Below are 25241 nucleotides of genomic sequence, written 5' to 3'. Positions count from 1 at the left end.
CACATGACCCCCTCCTCCACAGTGTGTCATAATTTCTGGTGAAATTGATATTTAGTATTGACATTACTAGGATGATGTAAATACTGTTCACTGATGAGCTATGTAGTGTAGTACAATTATATTCCCTTCTTATACATTTTGTTCTTCTAGGAGTTTGTAATTGGCCCACCCCTTCATTTGCTTCATTTTCTATGTACTGTTACTAAATCTTCCTGAACTTTCCCATAGAGTGGAATAATGTTCCCAATGTGGACAAACGCATCAGACAAACTGCTGACTCCATTTGTTTTCCCCTTGGGGCTCCTGTAGCTTTCGATCCTCATGCCCAGTCTGGCCAACCTGGCCTCCAGGCCTCTCGCACAATGACCATGCTAGGATTTCCTCCACCATCAGCCTGTAAATGCTTGGCACCTCTCTCCCGCATTGGCTTCCTTGTTTCCCAGATCCTCTTTCTGTTCCTTTTTGTTTGTTTATTTCCCCCCATTTCCTAAGTTTGATGTTGCATATCCTTCAGCAGCATCCTGAGAAAAAATGGACAAAAAGTAAAATTTTGAAACTTTGCATGTCTGAAAATGTCTTTATATTACTCTATTGATTAATTGTTTAGCTGGATAGAGAATTCTGACCTGGAAATCAATTTCCCTTCAACTTTTGAAGGCTTTGCTCCATTTTCTTCTAGCATCCAATGGAGCTGTTGATAAATTCAATGCCATGCTGATTGCTCATTCTTTGTAGGCAATCTATCCTTTTCTCTCAGGAAGCTTTTTTTTTTTTTTAAGGTTTTATTTTTTTATTTGAGAGTGAGAGAATGAGAGACAGAGAGCATGAGAGGGAGGAGGGTCAGAGGGAGAAGCAGACTCCCTGCCGAGCAGGGAGCCCGATGCGGGACTCGATCCAGGGACTCCAGGATCATGACCTGAGCCGAAGGCAGTCGCTTAACCAACTGAGCCACCCAGGTGCCCTCTCAGGAAGCTTTTATTTCTTTTTTAATTTTTAAAAAATTTTTAAAAGATTTTATTTATTTGAGAGAGAGAGAGGGAAAGCGCACACATAAGCAGGGGGGAGGGGCAGAAGGAGAGGGAGAAGCAGACTCCCCGCTGAGCACGGAGCCCAACATGGGGCTCAATCCTGGGACCCCGAGATCATGACCTGAGCCAAAGGCAAATGCTTGACCGACAGAGCCACCAGGCGCCCCTCAGGAAGCTTTTAGAATCTTGTATCAGTCAGAGTACTGCCAGGACCATTATGTATTCTGCGCATGACAGGAATTTAATATAGAATTAGAAACTTCCATGAGTGTTGGAAGAGCCGAAGGAGCAGAGGTCATGGGAGCTGTCTCCAAGTTCAAAGGAGCTATGCTAAAGATTTCAGCCTGAAGCATTGAGGTTCTTCAGAATCTCTGAGAAGCTTCTACCGATCATCTCAGAATTCAGTGATGGAGAGGGTAGTGCTCCAGGAAGCCAGTGTGAATCTCTTGTCTACCCACACACTTGCCTGTGACTGATTCACATCCATCTTCCAAAGCACATACAACTTCCTCTCTGGCCTACTCTACCCCAAAACCATATGGGAGGGGTGCCTGGGTGGCTCAGTTGGTTAAGCATCTGACTCTTGGTTTCAGCTTGGGTCATGGTCTCAGGGTCCTAAGATTGAGCCCTGCGTCGGGTTCCACGCTCAGTGCAGAGTCTGCTTGTCCCTCCCCACCCCCTCTCTCATAAATAAATAAAATCTTTAAAAAAAAACATATGGGAAAGGAGAATCTGGAAAATATAGTTCTCAGCCTTAAAAATGAATGGTGGTGGTGCTAACAACCAACCCAGCACAATCTATTCTTTTGCCAGCTCAGCATCCAAATAACTCCTTTTCAACATTTCACTTCCAAGTAAAGGTATTCAGAACACCATGCTTTCACATTATATGATTCAGCTATCCTTCCTAGAGCCAAACCCAAAGAGGAACCCAAAGTTCCTCTTTATCCATCCCTGAACAAATCTTCCTTTATTTTCTGATTCTGCTATCCTTTATTTTTAAAAAGATTTATTTATTTATTTTAGAGAGAGAGGGGAGGGGCAGAGGGAGAGAGAAACTCAAGCAGACTCTGCACTGAGTACGGAGCCCAACGAGGAGCTTGATTCCACCACCTTGAGCCAAAACCAAGAGTCAGATGCTCAACCAACTGTGCCACCCAGGCGCCCTTGATTCTGCTGTCCTATAACCTACTAATTTTTTAAAGATTTTATTTATTTATTTGAGAGACAGAGAGCACGAGTCGGGGGAGGGGCAGAGGGAGAGGGAACAGACTCCCCGCTGAGCAGGGAGCTCAACACGGGGCTCGATCCCAGGACCCCTGGATCATGACCTGAGCCGAAGGCAGATACCTAACCGACTGAGCCACCCAGGCGCCCCCTTATAACTTACTACTGAGATATAGAAATAATCATGACTTACACATTAATACTATCAGGTAGCATGAGAATGAGAGGAGAAAAAGAAAAGTATCAGGTACAAAAGACACAGGACATCTTTAACCACTACCATGCTTGCTTCTGTGATTGGTCACATGACAGGATTGGTGTTCTTGCACCGCCTGTTCTATTTGTCCCTAGCAAGCACCTCAGCCAGTCATATTTTTGGTGATGGTAATGGGGGTAATATGGTGGGGTGAACATATCTTTATTCTTGAAGTTTCTGTGCCTCCCATGGTTCTGCCTGTTTTAGGTTGTTATAGTTTTCCATAACTTTTACCACAGATAGTGGGAGTGCTAAATAAGATTACCAAGAGAATCTCCTGGGTGCCAGGTATTCCTCCTTGCTCCCATTGTGGGGGCAATTTACCCTTGATCATCAAGACCAGTCATCCCAACCAGTAGAGCAACCCTCTTATTTGCCTGACAAAGTCACCAGGTGGCAGTCTCAGCCTCCTGTTCAGTAGAACCAGTGTGCCCTTTCCCATCCCTGGGAACCAAGACCTGGAAACCAGCAGAACCCAAAGTTGTGGGGATGGGAAGCCAAAACTTTGCTGTAGGTCATTAGATTAGTAATAGCGAAAGGAGCTTCTCCCTTTTCTATCCCCTTGATTCCTAAAATCTTTGGATCTTTGCTATGGGGAAATTTCACTCTATGTTACTCCCTGGTTAGTGCATGTCGGGCATCTCACAGGACATTATGCCAACTCCACAAAGTGATTCCACCCAGCGGGCACCATAACCAACTCTTCAAAAGCCCATTCCACCATTTTATCAAGGCAAGCTTTAGAGTGATGGGAAACACAGTAAGACCAGTGAATTCCAAACGGAGGCATTGACAACATCATGCTTTCACGAGCTCTTGGCTACACTTCATTTGTTGTAGAATAAGGCAAAACCAAAAATGAAGGTGTAAGATTACAAATATAAATAATAGAGGAGCTAAGAATAATAATAGGACTGTATTGGAATGTGAAATTGGTGATAAGAGTGAGTTAAATCCTCATCTATTAGAACAGGGAGCCAGTCAATGTGGCTCATTTTGATAAATCAAGAAATGATAGCTAAGCACATCATTAAAAGCTATGGAGGTAACAAGAAGAAAGAGCCCCCAGATATGTAGGGTTTATGTTTGGGGAGTTGTGAATAGTGGCAGGGAAGACGGAAGCCTTTCTACAACAGATTTTTTTTTTTTTTAAAGATTATTATTTATTTATTTGACAGAGAGCACAAGCAGGGTGAGCGGCAGGCTGAGGGAGAAGCAGGCTCCCTGCCGAGCAGAGAGCCAGATGCAGGGCTCCATCCCAGGACCCTGAGATCATGACCTGAGCTGAAGGAAGACGCTTAACCGACTGAGCCATCCAGGTGCCCCGATTTTTTTTTTTAAGTAGGCTTCATGCCCAACATGGAGCCCAATGCAGGGCTTGAACTCACAACCCTGAGATCAAGACCTGAGCCACAATCAAAGGTCAGATGCTTAACTGACTTAGCCACCCAGGTGCCCCATTGTAGCAGTAGATTTTAAAAGATTTTCATTATCTCTTAATTTTATTAAAGGAATATATAAATTTAAAAGGAAAAAGGATAAAATGAACATCCATCTGGCTTGCCTGTCTTTTAGGAAAAGTATTCTTGGGGCGCCTGGGTGGCTCAGTCGTTAAGCGTCTGCCTTCGGCTCAGGTCATGATCCCAGGGTCCTGGGATCGAGTCCCACATCGGGCTCCCTGCTCGGCAGGGAAGCCTGCTTCTCCCTCTCCCACTCCCCCTGCTTGTGTTCCTGCTCTCGCTATCTCTCTCTGTGTCAAATAAATAAATAAAATCTTTAAAAAAAAAAAAAGTATTCTTGAAGACGTCATCCATTCTACTCAATAAATCATTGTTTTGTATCCAAACCACCAAAAGGCTAAATCCCTCCAATTTGGTCCCAAAGAAATTTCTTTTTTTTTTTTTTTTAAGATTTTATTTATTTACTTGACAGAGAGAGACACAGCGAGAGAGCGAACACAAGCAGGGGGAGTGGGAGAGGGAGAAGCAGGCTTCCCGCAGAGCAGAGAGCCTGATGTGGGGCTTGATTCCAGGACCCCGGGATCATAACCTGAGCAGATGCCCAACAACTGAGCCACCCAGGCGCCCCAAGAAATTTGTTTCTGAAGAAGAATGTGTATATTTCCTTTGCCAGATAAGGAAAACTCTGTTCCACAATGACTTCCTTTTGCCTTGTTAAAAAACTATCATGTTAAAACCGTCAACTGTTTGTGTTGCTTCAATAAGAAGTAACTTTTCTCAGGTGCCTGGTACCATCTTTTTTTTTTTTTAAAGATTTTATTTATTTGAGAGAGAGAGAGAGAGAGCAGGAGTTGGGGGGAGAGGTAGAGGGAGATGGAAAGGGAGAAGCAGACTCCCAACTGAGCTACCCAGGCGCCGCCCATTTCTTTTCTAGCTTCTCTTGAATGTAATTTCATTCACTTGTTCCTTAATCACTTTATGGGGTTAAATTTTATCTGTTATTATATTATTTGTCTCTTAATAATAGATAGGAATCAGTGATGTATTCTAGATATTAATTTTTTCTTTGTTATGTATGTTGCAAATATTTTTTCTAAGTCTGTTTTATCTTTTTAAGGCACAGGAAATTTTTATGAAGTCAGAATTATCAGTGTTCTTTGTTATGCTTCCTATGTTTTGTATCTTATTTAAGAAGATCTTCCCTAACTGAAGGTTAAGAACAATTTAAAAAATATTTTATGCCTTCTGAACTACAAAGTTCCCCCTGCAAACTGCTTTAACTGCCTCCCCCAAATTTCATTAACTTGTATTTTCATTTAGTTGAAAATATTTTTAAAATTTCACTCGAGACTTCTTTTTTGACCATTGGTTATTTAGAAGTATGTGTTTAATCTCCAAGTAATTTGGTATTTTTCAGCTATCTTTCTGTTATTGATTTGTAGTTTAATTCTTTTGTGTTCTAAAAGCATATGTTATATGATTTCTATTCTTTTAAATTTGTTAAGGAGTATTTTATAGTCCAGAATGTGATCTATCTTGGTGAATGTTATATATAAACTTGAGAAGAATGTTTGGATGCTGTTGTTGGATGAAGTATTTTATCAGTGTCAATTAGTTGATTTATGGTGCTGTTGAGTTCAACTATGTCCTTACTAATTTTCTGCCTGCTGGATCTGTCCGTTACTGATAGACGGGCATTGAAATCTCCAAACATGGGGTGCCTGGGTGGCTCAGTCGTTAAGCGTCTGCCTTCGGCTCGGGTCGTGGTCCCAGGGTCCTGGGATCGAGCGCCGCATCAGGCTCCCTGCTCAGTGAGAAGCCTGCTTCTCCCTCTCCCACTCCCCCTGCTTGTGTTCCCTCTCTCGCTGTGTCTCTCTCTGTCAAATAAATAAATAAAATCTTTAAAAAAAAAAAAGAAATCTCCAACCATAAGAGTGGATTCATTGATTTCTCCTTGAAGTTCTATTAGTTTTTGCCTCACATATTTTGCTGTCCTCTTGTTAGGCTCATACATATTAAAGGTTGGTGTTGTTACTGAACCCCAAGTTCAGTTGCCCCTCGCTGGAAAGGCCAAAACTCAAGAGATGAGGGATTTTTGTTGTTATTTTTGTTTGTTTTGAAGAGTTTTGATTGGAAAGGAATGTGAGCTTTATTTAGGAGGCTGGCCACCTGGGGAGAAGGTGGACTCTTGTCCAAAGGTCAACTCCAAGTTTTCTGCCTGTCCCAGAGATTTTGAAAGGAGTTTTTATCAGTTAAGGGAGCGCAGTGGTCTGTGACATTCTTGATTCCGTGCAGACTCAATGAGGTCAGCTACAGAATTATCTCAGTGCTCCGAGTTGTCAAAGAAGGTCTTGTTCCTTGGTACCCAGGGGTTGTGCAAGAGTACTCTGTTCTTACTGCAAAGGAGGGCAAGGTCTACAGATGTTCAAAGAAGCGTCAGTAAAGTCATTTGTGTGACCTTAAAAAGGATAAAACATTTTGCTAAAAGACTACTGTGCTGATCAGAAAGCTAAGAGGGCTTCAAACAGACTTGCTAACCTCTGTGGTGTGGGAATGTCCCCTGTTCCGGTCCCTTATTCCCCAAGACCAGTTTTCTGCTAATCTCAAAGAAAGTAAATTAGTTCTCTTACAGACCAACGGCCTTAAGTCAGCAAGCAACCAGCGTGTTAACCTTAAGACCAGCTGGGAGTGCTGTTACAGTATGTCTTTTTGGAGAAATGACTCCTTTATCATTATCATTATGTAATGCCACTTTGTTGGCATTATCTCTGTTAATTTTCTTTATTCAGAAGTTGGATTTCTCTGAAATTATATAACACTTTTGATAAGTGTTAGCATGGTATATCTTTCTCCATCCCTTTTCTTTTTATTTATCTGTTTTATATTTAACGTGGGTTTCTTGGCACCTGGCTGGCTCAGTAGGTAGAGCACATGACTTTTTTTTTTTTAAAGATTTTACTTATTCATTTGAGACACAGAAATACAGAGAGAGAGCATGAGCAGCGGGGGAGGCAGAAGGAGAGGGAGAAGCAGGCTCTCCGCTGAGCCAGGAGCCCGATGGGCTCGATCCCAGGACCCTGGAATCATGACCTGAGTCAAAGGCAGACGCTTAACCATCTGAGCCACCCAGGCGCCCCAGAGCACATGACTTTTGATCTTGGGGTCATGAGTTCAAGCCCCATGTTGGGCGTAGAGATTACTTTAAAAATAAATAGGGCGCCTGCTTCTCCCTCTGACCCTCCCTCCTCTCATGTGCTCTCTGTCTCTCTCATTCTCTCTGTCTCAAATAAATAAATAAAATCTTTAAAAAAAAAAAAAAACATTTCTTGCAAAGCAGAGCTACTGGCAACAAAGTTCCTCAGTTTTTGTTTGAGGAAGTCTTTATTATTTCTCCTTCACTTTTGAAGGAAAATGTAGCTAGATACAGTACTCTAGGTTTGTGGCTTTTTTCTTTCCACATGAAATATCTTCTTCCGCTCTCTCACTGCTTGCATGGTTTCTGAGGAGAAGTCCAATGTAATTCTGTCTTTGCTTCTTTATAGATAAAGGTTTGTTTGGGTGCGTGGTTTTTTCTCCTCTTGTTTCTTTCAAGATTTTCTCTGTCTTTAATTTTCTTTGGTTGGAATATGATATGCCTAGGAGTAGATTTTTTGTGTGTTTATTCTGCCTAGTGTTCCCTGAGCTTCCTGGATCTGTGATTTGTTGTCTTTCATTAATATTTTGAAATTATCAGTCATTATTGCTTTAAATATTTCTTTTGTACCTTTCTCTGTTCTCCTTCTGGTATTCCCAGTATGCAAATGCTACCCCTTTTGTAATAGTCACAAAATTTATGGATGTTCTGTTCTTTTTCATTCATTCTTATCTTAACATTTCAGTTTTGGAAGTTTCTCTTGACATATCTTCAAGCTAATTGATTCTTTCCTCGGCCATGTCCAGTCTACTGATGAGCCCATCAAAGGCATTCTTCACTTCTGTTACAGTGTTTTTGATTTCTCACATTTCCTTTTTATTCTTAGAGTTTCCATCTCTCTGCTGACATTACCCATCTGTTCTTTCATATTGTCCACTTTTTCCATTAGAGCCCTTAGCATATTCATCATAGTTGTTTAAAATTCCCAATCTGATAATTCCAACATCTCTGCCAGATCCAAGACTAGCTCTGATGCCTGCTGTCTCTTCAAACTGTGTTCTTCTTCTTTTAGTATGCCTTGTAATTTTTTGTTGAAAGTTGGACATGATGCATTGTGTGGAAGAAACTGAGGTAAATAGACCTTTAGTTTGAAATTTTATGTTTATCTTGCTAGGATTTAGTCCATGTTTATTGTTTGCTATAGCCATAGTGTCAGAGGCAAAATACTCCCCTGGTGCCTTCAATTTGTCTTGTTATCTCTGGGTTTTTCTAGAAACTTCTTTTTTTTTTTTTTTTTTTTTTTTTAAAGATTTTTTATTTATTTATTTGAGACAGAGAGAATGAGATACAGAAAGCATGAGAGGGAGGAGGGTCAGAGGGAGAAGCAGACTCCCCGCCGAGCAGGGAGCCCGATGCGGGACTCGATCCCGGGACTCCAGGATCATGACCTGAGCCGAAGGCAGTCGCTTAACCAACTGAGCCACCCAGGCGCCCTCTAGAAACTTCTTTTTAAAATTAGGTCTCAGTTGGGCAATTCTTTCACTTGTATCTCATTTTTTTTTTTTTAAGATTTTTATTTATTTATTTGAGAGAAAGACTGAGAGAGAGAGCATGAGAGGGGGGAGAGTCGGGAGGGTCAGAGGGAGAAGCAGACTCCCTGCCGAGCAGGGAGCCCGATGCGGGACTCAATCCCAGGACTCCAGGATCATGACCTGAGCCGAAGGCAGTCGCTTAACCAACTGAGCCACCCAGGCGCCCTGTATCCCATTTTTATACAGGAGCCCCACTGATGTGGTGGAAAGGTGTGGAGAGAGGGAAGGCTAGAGGGGGCTAGAGAGGTATTTCTTTTCCTCCAGTTCTGGTTTGGCATTTGGGGCCATCCTAGTTTCTTTTGACGGCAAGCCATGTAAAGAAGAACAGAATGCTCTGAGCAATATTTCAGAATGGCTACTTCACTCTCCTCCTGCTGGAATCACAAAGGGATTTTTTCCCCATTCTTCCTCATGCGTATCTGGTAGGACTCCTGAAGGTTAAACTCACAAAGGTGTGAGGGCCCTTTAAAATTGGACCCCCCCCCCCTTGGATTTTTTTAAACTTTCAAACTTGTCCACACTGAGCCACACCAGCAATTCATCAATTAGAGTTTAGCTCTTCCTCCCCTGGTAGTGGTTCCTATAGAGGTTTCTGCTCCAGCGTGTTGTGATTCTGTTTTCTCCTGCCTGTCTCTCCAATTTTGGGGCAGCAGTTTGTCCTCTGATCTCAGTTCTCCGATGGATCCAAGAAAAGTTTTTACTCTTCAGCTTGCTCAGCTATTTTCTTTCTTGTGTTGGATGGGAGTGATGATTTCCAATGACAGACCAGGAAACCAGAAGTCCGGATACATTTGTAATTCTAGGATTTCCTTTTTTTCCCCCAATACTTTATCAATCATTTAAAAAACTCTCCATGATGGGGAGCCTGGGTGGCTCAGTCGGTTAAGCGTCTGCCTTCGGCTCAGGTCATGATCCCAGAGTCCTGTGATCAAGCCCCACGTTGGGCTCTCTGCTCAGTGGGAAGCCTGCTTCTCCCTCTCCTACTCCCCCTGCTTGTACTCTCCCTCTCTCTCTCTGTCAAATAAATAAATAAAATCTTAAACAAAACAAAACCTCTCCATGATCAATCACTACAGCCACCTTTTTTCTGTAGATTTTAATCATATTTATTATAAAGTACTTTCCTATAAATTTATTATCTAGAATTATTTGCAGATCTATTTCTGTTGACTGAGTCTGAATATTTTTTTGATTTTTTCTCTTGACTCAGTCACATTTGTCTGTTTCTTTGCATGTCCAGTATTTATTATTTATATCAGGCATCATGGATGATGTGACACAGAGACTCTGGGTTCTATTATAATTCTCTGAAGAATGTTGAGTTTTGTTCTTCAGATGGTTGAAATATGGAACATCACCGCAAACTTGTGAAGGCTGCGCTTTAAGTTTTATGAGGGCGGATATATTTTGATTTTGCCCTTAGTTCTAGGGCAAATCTCATTTCTAGAACATAGTCTTCATTCCCAAGGTGTGGCCCTTTTGGGGTTTAGAAGGAAAACTGAAGCATTTACCAGGCCCCTCTGTCAGACTCCAAACTTGGTCTCCCCTGGAACTGGTAGCAAATGAATCTCTTCTCAGCTTTTGGCCTTCCAGCTCTTTGTCCTTCCCTGGAGGCCCTGGAATTGTGCCCACACGTGGGCAGTTCAGGCCAGCCACATATTTGAAGTTTATAGCTTTCGGCTCCTCACCCGCAGAGGCTCCAAACTTCCCAGTGTTGCCCCCTCAGTTTCCAGCTGCAGTGGCCTTCCCATCCTCTGCCTCTTCAGCCAGTGGGCCTGTGGCTTCCTGTTTGAGGTCGGGCTGACTGGAGAGAGCCCTCGGGGAAAAGCAGCTCTTCTTTCAAGAGCTGCCTTCGTCCACTTTCTGTGTGCTTGTTCTTCTCCACTGCTTTTAGGCAGTTGTTTCATATATTTTCTCCACATTTCATAAAGCAGAGGGTTTTGTAATTAGTGGAAGTGGAAACTCAACCTTTTTGATTTTCGAATCTGTAATCCGTATCATCTATTCAAAAAGTGAACTATTAAAGCAAGCATACAAAATTAGATATTAAGACCTACTGTAAAGGCAGACGATGATCTCAATTCAGAGGATGCCTTTTAAGTCAGCGTAGAACTTGACGCAGGCCCCGCCCCCAACAAGCCCCGCCCCCGGTCGGCACACGCCCCGCCCCCTCGCTCGCGCCCGTTTCCCTGGCGACGCGGCGCCAGGCCGGGGCAGCCCAGCCACCGAGTGGGCGTGCAGCGGCGGTGGCGGCAGCGGCTACATGAGCGCTGGCGTGGCGGCGGCCGGGCAGCGGCCCCCCAGCTCGGGGATCCCGGGCTCTCGGGGCGCGTCGCGCCCGCGCCCCCGCCCGCCCGCGGTCCTCCAGCACCCGGGACAGCACGGCGCGCAGGCTGGGCACAGCGACGCGCAGAAGCGGGTCCTGGACCTGGAGAAGAGCCTGCTGTTCCTGCAGCAGCAGCACTCCGAGACGCTGGTCAAGCTCCACGAGGAGATCGAGTACCTCAAGCGGGAGAACAAGGGTGAGTCCGGGCGGCGGGGCCGCGGGTGGGGCGTCCACCGCGGCTGGGGCCCAAGGGAGACACCGACCTGCCGCCCCCGGGCGCCTCCAGCACAGAAACACGCGCGGACTCTAGAGCACGCAAGGTTTTAAGGAGGACACAGGGCAGCAAGCCCCACCCCGGGTCCTGCCACGCGGGGCTCGGACTCTCTTCCCCCGCCACCGGCCCCAAACCAGGGTCGTCTTGGGGGTCGGGGTGCGTCAGGGCCATCCCGTCTGTGGCATTTCCCGCAGTGAGCCCGGCCGCAGTCTCGTCTCTAGGCAAGTCAGGCCCGCCTGTTTTAAAAAACTTTGTGGAAGTAAAAAGTGCCAGCATACAGCTCAGTGATTTTCACAAACTAAACGCACCCAAATCAAGGGCCTACAATGCCCCGCACTATCCAGATCTCCCGTGCAGACGTGTCTCCTCAGGGCAGGGGCTTCCTAACTTGGCCCCGCTGGTGGCTCCTCACCACCATGGGCCAGGCCTGAAGCAGAACCTGAGGCCTTTTACTCTGCTTCCCTCTCTCTTCTCCCTTATGTTTTAGCTGGAGCTCCTTCCCCCCGCCCACGGAGTCCTCCTCAGTTTCTCCCCACCTTTCTCCTGCTGTCTTTACTTGAAGTGCTAAGTGTGAGATCAAGGGGTATCCATTATGTCAGGAATCCCCCCTTTTGACATAAGGAGTTTTGAGTCTCACCCCTGTCCCTCCCTGATGCCCAGCCTGGATGTGGCCTGCCCACGTCCTGGGGGTCACTCGATCATTGCTCTGACCACGTTTGCCCATCCATGGCTAGGGGCTCCTGGAGGGCTCGCTCAGCCTGACTCACTCTGTCCTCCTGGAGCGGGGGCCCCACCTAGCAGAGGGTGCCTTACAGATGTCATGGGCAGATGGGTGGACTTCTGGCGAGGCTCTCACCCAAAGGCTCTGGCTCAGGAACAGCCAGAGGGATTCCTGGTCCTAGGGCACCCAGGGCAAAGACTTGGCCCATGGGCAGGGTCCTGGCTGCCAAGGTCATGTGTGAAGTCTCTCAGGGGTTCAGCAGGAAGGGAGTGCCCAGGGCAAAGCAAACCTCTTCTCTCAAAGTGGCAGCACCTTCAAAAATGACCAGAGCATGTGTTTGCTTTCAGATCTCCATTACAAGCTAATAATGAATCAGAAGCCAAAGAAAGGTAAGAATGAGGCCCTCGGGTGCCTGATGGGAAGTTGCTGATGTCTGGAGCAGCCCCTGGGTGGCTTGTGTCCACCCAGCTAGCCGCACTGGCCTATCCCAGTGGGGAGGGGTCCTGGGGGACCTGGACAGACGCCACTGCCCCCAGCCACGGTTTGGGTGGCTGTGTACGCAAGCACAGCAGGTGGGGCTCTCGGGGATCCCAAGGCCTGAGGTATGTGCAGTTGGGAAGCCGGCAGAGCAGCTGCCCTCCCTAGCCTTGCTGCTCTGAGGGATTCTCTTCCTTGGATTGCTGCTATGGCAGGCCCCAGGCTCCCTCTAAAATGCTGGCGAGCCCTGGGCAGCCCCAGCCCTGTGCCTCTGGTCCATCACTTCCTGGCACAGAAGGCTCTGGGCACAGTCCTTCCAGGGAGCCTCTCTGCCACTCCACAATGACCAAGAGGGCTGGGGGAAGGAAGTAGAGACACAGAGACCTACAGCCACTTACCCATGGCCCTACCTCATCCTGATAGTAGCCCATCCACTTTGCATGTCCCGCAGTCCAGCCCAGGGAGACTCAGGCTGTCTTGGGCCTTCTCTCCCACTTACCTTTGGGGCCAAGTTGGAGTGGTGCTAGCCTGGAATACCCCAGTCTTGGGGGGTGTCAGGGCTCCTTTCCTAGGGGACAAAGAGAATGGGGTGGTGGTGGGCCCTCCTCCGTCGGGGCAAGACCTGTCCTTGGCAAGTGGCAGGGCCTGTTAGTGGTCCCAGTCCTGTGGCACCTAGTGGGACATCAGAAGAGGTCATCCTCCTTTGGGGCTTCTTTGGGCCCAAGCCCACTGCTTTCTGGATGGCCCTTCAAGAAATCACTTTTCCCCTGGCCTTGGCTCTGCATGAATACACAGGCCTGCAGGGCCAGCAGGAGGGCACAGGTGGCCAGCCCCTCACCCATGGTGGGGGGGCGGAAATGTCTGGGGACACTAGGATGGAAGGCTCTCCAGCTGACCCTGTGCGTTCTCCCACAGGCAGCATTTCCAATTCCAGCTTTCAGTCCATCAAGTCCGTCTCAAATTCGACGTCAGGTGAGCACACACCCGCACCCTCCGTGAACGCAGGGTCAGGGGAGGGGCACATGCCCCACTGGGGCCCGGGGCCCAATGGCCAGTGTGGGGCGCTGGCCAGGTTGCTGTAAACCCCTGGTGGTCTTCTGCTGGACACACCTCAGGGGAGCACCTTTGCCAGGCTCTGTGGGTGGCTGAAGGGAGCCAAGGAGGGTGACCCCCAGGTGCCGTGAGCTGACACCAGCAGGAAGGGGCTGAGGCGGGGTGTGACAGGACCGCAGGCTGGCCAGAGGGAGGCTACAAAAGCCTGGTGGGCTTGGCTACAAAGGGAGTGAATGCCAACGTGGGGCACAAGGCCCTACGGCAGATGCACCCCGGCATACAGAGAGAGGAGCCTCTGAGCCTCCCTAAGCTGTCTTCCAGGGAGAGGTGGCACACAGGTGGCCAGGCAGAAGCCCTGCTCATCTTGTCTCCCCCCGCCCCCCCCAAGCAGGCAGGAAGCAGGTGGGATGGCCCTACCTAGAGTTCTGGGCTTGTGGTGTCCTTTGCAGAGGGAAGGAGCCGATAGCCTCTTCTTCCCACTCTGCCTTCCTGAGGCCGGGCATCCTCACAGGGGCAGCCCTCGCTCTTTCTACGCAGGGCCCAGGCAGGCAGTGGGCCTTGTCCTTGGAAAGGAAACCTGTGCAGGCCGGGTCCCAGAGCTCTCATTCTGTGTCATTTTGCCCAAAATGGGGTGCTGCTTCAGAGTCCGGGAACAGCTGTGGGACCACCCCCAGCCCTGGCCTTCCCTGAGTACATGTGGGGCGGGCCTGCTTCACAGAGCCAGCTTCTACCGCAGTCAGCAGGCACCACCCACAGGCCCTCAGACCCTCGTTCGGGTCTACCAGCTCTCCTTTACGAGGCGGAAACTGAGGCAAGGGCGGGCACTCCTTGGGTGGACTTGGGCACTGGTTCTCGATGCCCACAGTGACTACCCTGGCTGCAGCCAGCTCTCAAGGAAAGGCCAGGACCCAGCTTAGCTTCTCCAAGAAGCAAGACTCGAAAGCTGACGTTCCCCAGAAGACGGACCTGGAAGAAGAGAGCCCAGTTGCTGCCCTGTTTCACAATAGCAAGCTGGACAAAGCCCCTGGGACGCAGGGGCCGGCCAAGTAAGGACTCGCCTGGACCCCGTGGGCACAGCGCCCATTTAGTAGGTTCACATTCTACAACCAGCCAGCTGCTTTGCCCTTCCAAATGGGCCACTCTCCTGAGTGAAAGCAGACTCGCTCCAGGCTTGCCCATCTGGTGGGCACTGCCTTGCCCCTTTCTCCTGAGGGTCTGCAGGGTCCCTGTGCTGACCTGAGCCCATATGAGGGTGCCAACAAGCAGCCCCGAAAACATTTTCTCACAGAAATGAAACAAAGTAATTTGGCCTTTAAATTAACTTGTTCACCAAGAGAACAGTTAAGTCGGGTTCCTGGGCTCACCCCTGGGAAGGGTGCTTGGCCTGGGCAAGGCATGGAGCCAGCAGGCCAGAGTAAGACCGGGGCGCTGACACCTGAGTTTCTGGGACTTCCCTGGAAAGCAGCAAGCAACCTGGACTTTGCCTCCGAAACAGAGACCCCGTTGTCCCCTGGGTAGGGCAACCAGCAGGTCAGGCTCCTGCTTCTCGGCACAGTCCTTAGATTCTCTCTCAACCAGCCCCACAGGTGTGGGGTCAGGGCTGAGGGCAGCCACGCAGCTTGAACCACATCTGACCCTCAGTGCACCTTGAGAGAGGAGGCAGGGGTGGGCCCAGGTCACAGCTGGCACTGGAGGGCCCCCCCACCTGGTGCCAGGACCACCCTGGTCAGCAGAAGGGAACCAGGCCCTGAGGAGGCTGCGTGGACACCCCTCATCCCCACACTGGTCTCACACTGGTGCGGGTGCTGCCGGAGAGAGAGGTGGCGGGTGGTTAGAACAAATCCTGGCAGGCTAGCTCTGGGCTGCTGCAGTGACTGTTCCAGAGATGAAGAAGGGGAGACCTCCAGGGCAGTGGCCGCCTCTGCAGCAGGCAGCCAGCACAAGGGCAAGCAGCCCCCTGGGATGAGCCTGCCCCTGTACCTGCGCAAGCCCACCACGCTTCAGCAGTGTGAGGTGGTCATCCGCCAGCTGTGGAATGCCAACCTCCTGCAGGCCCAAGAGGTGAGGCTCGGGCTGCGGGGGCGGGGGGGGGGGGCAGTGCCTCCGCGGGCCCCGCCCACTGCCCCTCTTCTCCCTGCCTTCCAGTTGCAGCACCTCAAGGCCCTCCTGGAAGGGAATCAGAGGCCCAAGGCTGCCCCCGAGGAGGCTGGGCCCAGCTCTCCCAAGTGAGTGACCCCTCGCAGCCCCCCCCCCCCACCACAGCAAGGTCTGCTCCTCTTGGGCTCACTGCTGACTCCTTCACCAGGGACCAGGAGGCCCTTCACCCGGGAGCCATGCAGCTCCCCAAGGTCCCCACCAAGGGCGTCCCCAAGAAATGGTGAGTCCCACCGGCAGGGGGAAGGTGGGGTGGCCTCCGAGCCCCGGACGGAAGGGACCGGGACAGCTCAGTGCTTTGCCTGGGGCCGCACTGCCAGCCACGTCTCGGCTCCTGCTCCCGATGGCGCCTGCAGTGACGTCCCTCTGCCCCAATAGCCTGATTCTGAGCCCGATGCCCGTGGCGGAGCGCTCCATCCTGCCGGCGCTGAAGCAGACCCTGAAGAGTAACTTCGCCGAGCGGCAGAAAAGGCTGCAGGTGGTGCAGAGCCGGCGGCTGCACCGCTCTGTGCTCTGAGGCCCGGGGCACCCGTCTGCGTCTGCGCGGCAGGTCTCGGCCAGGCCCGTGCCCCTCCCCCGCACCCCTCCGCTGGAGACGCTCCCCCTCTCTAGATAGCACTTCCAAAGAATTCTAATACGTTTAGGCCAAGCGAAATTCCAGATAAACAAAACTCGTTGTAGATAAAGTACTTGGTCTCAGAACTGGGAAATTATTTTCTTGCTCGGTATTTTGCTATTCTGCATTTACAGGAAAACACGTTATGAAATAAACATTACCCTACCCTGTTGAAGACTGGAAGTAAAGCTCGTTTCTCCACTTGGGCGTCTCATCCCTCACTGCTGTCGGCATCACTGCGCCGCTCTGCGTCCCCAGCTCTGCTCCCTGCAAGGGGGAGGGGCCTGCCAGGGCGGTCCCCGGGGGGGGGGGCTCGCGGCTCGTGTGGGGCCCGGCATGCTCTCCCTTCTCAGAGTGCAGGGGGCTCCCTGGCCCTGGGCACAGGGAGAGACGCCTTCTGCCCCCATCGGCGCCGGCCGGCCTCCACACGGACAAACAGCTGAGGAGCCATCCTGCCGAGCCGGCCTTACCCCGGGGAGGGCCTCGGTCCCGGGAGAGCGGGCCTCTCCAGGGCACTGGGCCCCCACCCTGTGACACTCCCACCCCACGAGGGCCTCACAACCGTAGCTTTCTAAGGCTCATGGGTGCGGGCAGTGTCGCGTCCCTCCGCCCCTGGCAGGACCGTGCTCCAGGCCCCACTGGCCGTTTCCTCAGTGCTTATCTCTGCCTCTTCTGTCTCCGGGCAGCAGGAGTTTGGCCAGAAACCTGGGTGAGGTCGAGGCACTAACACTCAAAAAAGGGTGAACTAAGGCCTGGGCGTCCATGGCCATCTCCAAGGTGGGGAACCTGGCTCAGCCCCGACAGCGTTCCTCACTGGACAGTGGTCCCCAGACTTTCAGAGGGGAGGGGACACAGTGACAAATTCATGACAAACACAGGAATAATAAATTTATTGTAAGAACCACAGATGACACGGTAGTGCACATAGAAAAGGGGAAACCTCTCATTGCCAGAGGGCCGGTGGGCTGATGCCCTGTCAGGAGCCTTCACTCTCTGGAGTGGTTCTGAGGACGTCATGTCCCGAAGACACCGCCCTGACCCAAGAGTGGGCACGGTGCTGGGACAGGGTCCACCCAGGTGCCCCTGCTCCCCAGGCATCCCCCCCCACAGTGCTGAGAAGACCCCCATGGCTTAAAGGGAGAATGCCATGAGGTATGAGGCCCAGGCGATGGCAGGGGATTTGCAACTGCCTGCAGGCCGACCTTCCCTCTGAGACGCGGCCAGTGCCCTTGGATCCAGGAGCTTCCCTGTGGCTTGCCCCACGTGCCAAAGTGGCTGGGTCTGAACCCAAAACCGTGACCAGAGAATTCTGTGTGTGTTTTCAGGGTTTCCTATGCTTTCCACGTTCCCCTACAGAAACAGGAAGTATTTTCTGGTGCACACACACGAGAGGCTCTAGCAAGACCCTGAGTTCTCCCCCGTGCTACTGAGGAAGGACATGGGCCTTGGAGAGGCCGAGGGGACAGCAGCCCAGGGAGGAGCGCACAGGGCTGGTGGCGTGTCCAACTCCCTGGGGAACGTCCCAACCCCACCACTGATGCAGCCAGCTCCACAGCCACCTGCCCCAGTCATATACAAGTGTGGGAGGATGTTTGGCAGGTCCAGAAGATAAAAGCAGGAAAGCTAATCTAAGCCCAGGCTCTCTAAGGGAGCCAACACCTAGAAATGTCCGACACGAGGGTGCATGTCCTCTGTGGCCCTGACAAGGCTGCCGGCTCTCCCCGTGGTCCCCAGTGGCTGGGTGGCTAGGCAGCTGAGAGGCAGGCCTGGTGGATGCTCTGCGCCCAGGTGTTGAGCAGGGCTGTGACCGAGTGCTTGTCGGGGAGCTGCAGCAGCCTCGAGGTCATGCACCGGTGCACCGACTGCAGGAAGGGGTTGGCGTCTGCAACAGAGCAGTGGGCCATGAGTGCTGCTGGGCCTGCCACTGGGCCACACAGCAACTCTCTATGAACGGGCTGTCCCAGGCACAGGGGTGGCGTCTGGGGCATTCCACCCAGCCAGTGTGACCAGGGATGCCATCTCCCACACACAGCGGGGTGGCCGACGGGCTCCCCTCCCAGGCCCACGCGTCAGTGGAGAACTAGAACGTGGACAGGTCTGGAGCCCAGGACTCTCCCTCAGGGACAGCCTTGGGATCCCAGCCCTATGCACCAGCTCTGAGCTGCAGGATCACTGGTCCCCATCAACAGGGCTCTCTCTGGGCCTCTGGTTTGAAGCCATGTCACTCAGATGGGTCCCCAGGAGCCCTAGCTCCTTCTGTGCTCCCCTATCAGCCTTGCAGAGGCCTCCAGGGGCGGCTGGGCCTGCTCACTCCTCACCCACTAAACATGGCTGCCCTGCAGATGCAAGACGGACAGAAGAACACCAAAGGTACAGAGCCCCTTTCTCTCCAAGTGATTTCTGGGCAACTCCACTCCTGTCCACAAAGGGGCAGCCAGAGAAAGGGGAGGAGGGGCCTCCACTGCGGGAGCACAGAGGAAACCCGGGTTGCCTAGAGCTGACCCCTGCTGCCAGGGCCCCTAGACAGCAGCCATAAGGCCTCGCCACGGCTATCCTCTCGGCTCACCCACCGTACTGCCACTGCCGGTTGATCCACAGGGGGCTCTGGGCGGGGTAGTCAGCAGGGACACTGAGCTCCAGCGGTGGCACACTCGGGAGATCCTTGTCATCTGTAACACACGTGGCTGTGCCTGTGATCTGGCCCAAGGCCCCAGCCTGCCCTGCCTCACAGCCCTGCTCCAAACAGGGCCCTTCATATCCCAAAAGGTTCTGGTGAGGCTTGCTGCAAAGTCTGGAGGTCGCTCTGACTCCCAGGCTTCCACATCTCCCTCGGGCCTCAGGCTCCATACCTGGATGGCAGGGAGGGGGCTTCCCTGGCAGGCGGTGAGAGGAGAGAGTGTGTGGGCTCAGGGCTCAGCCCTCAAGGCACATCCTAGGACAGGTATGTGTGAGGTTCCAGAAGGACGTGGGGATGGTGGGCTTCGGGGTATGGTGTGAGTGTGCCTATTTGTGGGAGGCCCAGGGCATGTCACGATGGAACATGCGGGCCTGGGCTGGGCCTGCTCTGGGGTCGGGGCTGGCGGCAGAGCCCTGGGGCTGGAGTTCAGGACTCTCTCTCCCACAGCACCAGCCCCGCCTCCCCAGTACGCACCCAACTTGCATATCAGGTGGACGGTGCCGTTGTTACTGCAGTGAGAAGGATCCAAATTCACCAAGAACTTAGGGTCTAATCTGGCCACCTCCCCCTGGAGCACGTTGGGGATGCTCTGCCGCTCATCGTCTTCAAACTTACGCTTCCGGGTGCACATGACCGGGGCTCTGGAGGAGGCAGCTGTGGTCACCACACTGGGCTAGGCTGTGGCCCACGGCCCACCGCCCACCGCCCAGCATCAGTGCGAGGCTGAGCCCTGGGCTATACGTACGTGATGGGTGGGCCGTGGATGGCTGTCATGGCCGGCACGAAGGTGCGGTACAGGGAATGGTTAAAGACAGGTGAGCGGATGTTGGCCAGGACAGCATCAAGGAGTGGCTGGCACAGGTACTGCTGTTTGGTTGGCGGCACCGGGGGCGGTGGGGGCGTGGGCTGGGACAGGACAGCGGGGTCAGCAGCTCACTCTTGGGGAGGCTTTCCAGACCCCAAGGTCCTCATCCTCACAGCCAGACTTCCACGGCCTCCCTACCACCTCTGCCCCCTAGAGACAAATACAGCTGATCCTGCATGCATTCTCCTGCCTCCTGCAGCCCTGACCTTCCCCAGAGAGCCCTCCCCCAAGGGCTTGGCCTCGTGCTGGGCGCGGGCAGGTGGAAGCGCAATGGTGGAGATGGGCATACACCAAAGCCCGTGAACCTGGGGGATGGAGGGAACACCCACAGGACCACAGCCGGAGGGTGACTTCTCCCATGTTCCTGCACATGCTCTCCTTCCCCACAGCCGACCTGACCGGAAGGAAGACTCCAGGGCAAGGTCCCCAGGCTGAGCGGCGTGCCCCCTCTACCCACACCTGACTGTGAAGGCTTCTCCCAGCTTGTGGTTGTGAGTTGCTGTGGGGTGAGTCCCAGTCTCCCCAGAGATGCCTGCGGCCCTTTGAACACCACCAGGCCATGGTGCCCCACTCACCACTGCCATGTCATTCTTGAGCTTCTCCAGGGCAATCTCACACTTCTGCAGTGTTTTCAGGGGGCACCTGTGGGGGAGAGGGGATGTGGCTGACCCTCTGTGCTTGAGGATGGGGCACTGATTCCAACCACCGCCCGCCTGGCTTCCCCTGGTGTGGATGGAGCCAGCCTCGGCCACCAGAACCCTCCACAGGAGCCCCAGCCAGTGACTAGCTGTTCCTAGATCCAGAGTATAAGGCAAGATCGTCCCGTCCCCAGGAGTGGCCCAGTCCTGGTCGGCAGAATAGGGCATAAATGTGATGGGTCAGGGGGGAGGGACAGAGGTCAGGCCCCTGCCCCCCAGCCCTATAATCCCAATGAGAGATCAATCCAAGAGGGCTTGGAGGGTGGTCCAGATCCAAGAGGCCTAGTTCTGCAGTTTCCAGCATTCTGCCCAGTAAATGGAACAGAGAAGATTTTCTACAAGGGAGCATAGCCTAAGCTGAGGCAGGGAGAGGGACACAGCCCAAAGGCCAGTCCATGGGCACAGTTCTGTAGCGCACCAAGCTCTGGCGCTCACAGCAGCCCTGAGACTGGCAGGCATGGGTGTGTGCGCTGTGTTGAGAAGCCACTGCCTTACACGGGCTTCTCAGGGCATCATCTTGTTTCATTTTCCTAGACGACCCAGCTGAGCCACAGCCGACCCTTTTTGCAGACAGGGTAACTGATATGGGGTCACTGGCCCAAGGCCACTGGTAAGTCAGGGGTGGGGCAAAAGGTAGGGGACCAGGGGCTTGGAGCCCCAGCAGACACACCTAAGTGGAGCCCTAAGGCCCCTTCTCTAAACTCCACATCACCATCAAATGCCCGTCCAAGGCTGGGCTAACCAAGCAGCCGGACGTGGGCACAGCACCATCCTTCCCCCAGGAGCCTGGGGGCAAAGCTCACCGCTTAGAGGGATCTGTCAGGATGTCCAGAAGGCTCTTCATCTTACTCAGGTCCTTTTTTCTGTCTGGGACAGAGAGGGGCCACTAAGACACGTGCCTGGGGTATTCCCTACCCCCCCACCCCCAAACACGCTGGGCCCCCTGCCCTGGCCGCACCTTCATTCTTATCGATCTTGTTGATCATACGGCGCAGGGGCTCGATGTACTTGGACAGCTGCTTCAGCTTGTCTAGATACTGCTGCTCCTCGGCTTGGCTAGAGCCAGCTGGGCTCATGACCGAGCTGGGATTCACTGCAGGATACAACATGGTGAGCACGGCTCCAGCCCACAAGGCCGGGCTCTCTGCAAACCCTCAAGGTGGGGGCTTCTAGAGCTCACCCACCCCATTACAAGCGGAGGCCTCCAGAGGGTGAGGGGCGAACCTCAGCACCTCGACCTGCAGGGCTGTGTGGCTTACACGATGGGTTCTGGTCCTCAGATCACACCCACTCCGAGCCTGACTTACCGGGGGTGTTTAAAGGTCCCGGGGAGGGGACGCTGAAGTTCTGCGGGGTGCGGGCTGTCACTGGACTCTGGGAGGGCTGTGGTGAGGGGCTCGGCAGGAAGCTACTGGGGGAAGGTGCAGGCCCGGAGCTGCAGCAAAGCAAAAGCAGGTGCACCTGTGAGCTGGGGCACAAGGTGGGGCCCGCCCTGGGAGCCAGGTGGGGAGCGCCACCCCGGCCAGGCCTACCTGACGTTGGAGTTGGGCTGCGAGCTGGGCTGGCCAGGCTGCGGGGACGGCTGTGGGGGAGGGGGCATCGACTGTGGGGTCTGCACCTGCTGGCCCGGCGATGGCGAAGACAGCATGGTGAGGCTGTTCTGGCTGACCTGGAAGTGGAGGGGGCTCAGCCTGCTCGCCTGCCACACGCTCTCACTCCTGCGGCGGCTTGGCTCCCCCTGCCCCACCTTCATCTCACAGACCCCATCTGCACACAGACGCGCCCTCACCCTCTCAGCCTCACCCGAACACCCTTTCTTTCAGAACACCCTGCTCCACGAATACCAACACGGGCACAGACCCCCACCCCGAGGATCCACACAAACAAGTCCACGATGACTGAGCTGCTGGCAGGAAGGCCAGGCTGGGCAGCTCTTGCTCCTTGGCGGGGAGACCATGAAGTCCACAGGCTTCTGGGCTGGGACAGGACATCCCCATGTTTCTGTTTGACAGGTGGGGAGCCAGAGAAGGCCTATGGCCTTGGATGGTGCCGCCTGGCCTTCCCGGCCTGTGTCATTCTCCTCTGTGTGCCAGTGAGGACCCCGCTCTGTGACAGAGGGGACCATCTTTCCATATGCTTCCATGAGCCCCCTCAGCTCTCAGGCCACAGGGTGGGGCTGTCTCATGTTTAATGCGAGCAAAGTGGCCTCTGTGTCAGCCCGTGCCAGCATGTGGGGCCTGAGGATCCTCAGTCTGGTGGCTGAGCAGCCTGCCCTCGACTGGCAGAGTGAGCCCCACAGAGCTGCCTCGCCCAGGACATGGTAATGGTGGCCTAAGGGCCTGGCCAGGACCAGCCCTGCCAGCTTCAGGGCTTCCAAGGGTCAGCGGAGGCGGCTTCTCCCACACCCTAGTCAAGCTCCTACATGCTGAGCGCCCCCTCAGAACCTGCTTCCTGGAGTCTAGCCCACACCCCTCCCCCCACCAACTCTTGGACCGTGCAGTTCTGCAGACCAACTCTGGCGCTTCTCCCAGGGCACTCCAGACCCTGGTGCCATCTGGGGCCATGGCTTCACGCCTCCCTCCCACACACTCCTCTGCCACGGCAGCAGGGGTGGGGGTGGGGGGGGGCAGGAACATGCAAGCTCAGGCCTCCAGCTGCTGGGCCCAGTTGCTCTACCAAGTGAAGCAAAATGGTCCCAGGTGATTCACACTGATGCCAGCGAGGGTAGAAACGGGGCCTGCGGCAGCTTAGTTTACTGAGCCAAACTGAGTACAGCAGGCTTCTCCTCGGCAGGACTTGCCTTCACAGTGCTGGGCTACGTGGAGTCCCAGGGTGGGCGGCATGCCCCCTGCACTGGAAAAGAGGCTCTAGAATCCACCCAAGTACCAACAAACCCCCAGGACTAGGAAGGTGAACAGGCCATCTCAGAAGAGCCCATGCCGAGAAGCAGACAGTGCCAAGGAGGGCGAACTACAGGCCTTGGGCCTCCACACCCTGGACTCAGCGTGCTAGGCCTGGGAACTCTCCCTGGAGTGGTTTCCTGCGAAGCCCCTGCTGTCACCTCCCTTTGCCATCTCCCCGACCTGCTGCCACACACTGCCTTCCACTCCCTGAAGCTGCCTCTTGACATGCCCTCTTCCTGCCTGAGCTCAAACCTCCTCCCCTGGCCTCTCCCTGATGGCACGGCCCTCACCTGCCCCCACCTGCCCCAGGGAGGAGGCCCAGCCTTAGGGGCAGGTGTCCCTTCTAGAAGGTGCTTGGCTCTTGTCTGTGATCTAAAGCTAGTGCTCCTCTGAAGGGAAATGAGGCATGTGAGGGCACCACGGCCAGCACAAAGCCACTGCACAGTTCACTTCCCACCTAAATGTCTGAAGCTGTATTTTATTTTATTTTATTTTTTTAAGATTTTATTTATTTGACAGAGAGAGACACAGAGAGAGAGGCAACACAAGCAGGGGGAGTGAGAGAGGGAGAAGCAGGCTTCCTGCCGAGCAGGGAGCCCGATGCGGGGCTCGACCCCAGGACCCTGGGATCACAACCTGAGCTGAAGGCAGACGCTTAACCGACTAAGCCACCCAGGCGCCCCTGAAGCTGTATTTTAAAAGGCACCCTCAGCACTCTGACCACGGGGGAACAGGGTACACTTTCCCCACACCCTCTGCTTCTGGGTTCCATGGAGCCACTGAACACACATGGCTCCCCTGGGCATTAGAGTCCTCTGGACACAGGCAACAGCGGCCTGCCCAGGCCCGGGGCCCAAGCTCAGTGCTTCTGCTTCCTCCTGTGAGCCTGTCTCTTATGTCCAGCCACGGACTCCCCCGGCCACTCTCCAGGCCACCACAGGAAACCCCTAGGCCTTCGACATCCAATCCAGATCTCTTTACATCTGACAAGTCCTCTGGAAAAAATGCCTGATTCAGTTGGCAGCAAACATATTCCCCTTCTCAGGCCTTCAGGATGCCCTCCCAAGTCAGCCCAAGGCTTCCAGGCCTCCCAAATCCTGAGACGCCACAGACACACGCAGGATGAGGAGCTGCAACCCAAAGGCCTCTGTCAAGAAAGAAATGGCCAACCAAGGCAGCTAATGAGATAGAACTCCCCCCGCCCCCGCCACGGTCTTCAGGTTTCTGTCCCGTCCAGCTGGCTGCTGGGGCAGAGGGGAGAACTGCTGCCCCAGCTCTGCATTTTCCCTCCCTGGGCGTGTTCTGCCAGAGGCACAGGCATGTCTGTCACAGTGGCCAGCACACGCCACGTGACACTAACGCCGCGCCTTCCCGCTGTCACGGGCCTATCACACAGGGGAAGTGGGAATTAAGAGGGAAGTGACTTGCTCAAGGTCACACGGCTAACAGAGGAGTTCAGGCATCTCAGCACCATCTACTCTCCTAGGGAGCAAGGACAAGTGTCTGGGAAGAGACCCTGCACAACAGCCTGAAGGGAAGACGTGGGGAAGGCAAGGTTCAAGCAGAGGGGACACAGCCTGAGCACAGGTGGGTGGCAGGGCCAGGCTGCTGGGCTGCAGGGCAGCAAGCCTCATCTGGGGAGCTAAGTGCTATGCAGAAACCTCAGAGGAGGCTGGTGGCACCATACCCTCTAGCCCTCTCGGGACCACCACACCCACCAGACATTCCCAGAACTGCCCCATCCTCCTGGCTCCTGTACGTGACATGTCCCCAGGAGTCTC

At 53.3% G+C, this 25241-nt stretch overlaps 2 protein-coding genes across 4 annotated transcripts in view; one reads left to right on the top strand and one right to left on the bottom strand.

Annotated features, from left to right (window-relative positions):
- Nucleotides 1-16492, top strand: part of LOC102742526 (coiled-coil domain-containing protein 74B) — a 26816-nt gene extending 10324 nt beyond the window's left edge. Inside the window, exons 2-9 of the mRNA XM_006744509.3 lie at nucleotides 10904-11218; nucleotides 12365-12406; nucleotides 13410-13466; nucleotides 14431-14593; nucleotides 15431-15608; nucleotides 15693-15772; nucleotides 15853-15924; nucleotides 16080-16492. Of these exons, the coding sequence (XP_006744572.2) occupies nucleotides 10904-11218; nucleotides 12365-12406; nucleotides 13410-13466; nucleotides 14431-14593; nucleotides 15431-15608; nucleotides 15693-15772; nucleotides 15853-15924; nucleotides 16080-16218 (1046 nt within the window). The 3' untranslated portion in view covers nucleotides 16219-16492. The remainder of the gene's footprint in view (nucleotides 1-10903; nucleotides 11219-12364; nucleotides 12407-13409; nucleotides 13467-14430; nucleotides 14594-15430; nucleotides 15609-15692; nucleotides 15773-15852; nucleotides 15925-16079) is intronic.
- Nucleotides 16493-17188: 696 nt separating this feature from the next.
- Nucleotides 17189-25241, bottom strand: part of MED15 (mediator complex subunit 15) — a 64778-nt gene continuing 56725 nt past the window's right edge. For all 3 annotated transcript variants that reach the window (XM_081801672.1, XM_081801673.1, XM_081801674.1), the window contains 9 exons: nucleotides 22090-22226; nucleotides 21865-21992; nucleotides 21516-21650; nucleotides 21361-21424; nucleotides 20435-20501; nucleotides 19740-19900; nucleotides 19469-19635; nucleotides 18888-18986; nucleotides 17189-18199 (listed from right to left, as the gene is read on the bottom strand). In XM_081801672.1, coding sequence (XP_081657798.1) covers nucleotides 18063-18199; nucleotides 18888-18986; nucleotides 19469-19635; nucleotides 19740-19900; nucleotides 20435-20501; nucleotides 21361-21424; nucleotides 21516-21650; nucleotides 21865-21992; nucleotides 22090-22226 — 1095 coding nt within the window. In that variant the 3' untranslated portion in view covers nucleotides 17189-18062. The remainder of the gene's footprint in view (nucleotides 18200-18887; nucleotides 18987-19468; nucleotides 19636-19739; nucleotides 19901-20434; nucleotides 20502-21360; nucleotides 21425-21515; nucleotides 21651-21864; nucleotides 21993-22089; nucleotides 22227-25241) is intronic.

The sequence above is a fragment of the Leptonychotes weddellii genome, chromosome 13 (genome assembly GCF_054177405.1).
Source record: "Leptonychotes weddellii isolate Sample4059 chromosome 13, ASM5417740v2, whole genome shotgun sequence".
NCBI classification, from domain to species: Eukaryota; Metazoa; Chordata; class Mammalia; order Carnivora; family Phocidae; genus Leptonychotes; species Leptonychotes weddellii.
This window is presented reverse-complemented; position numbering and strand designations above follow the sequence as displayed.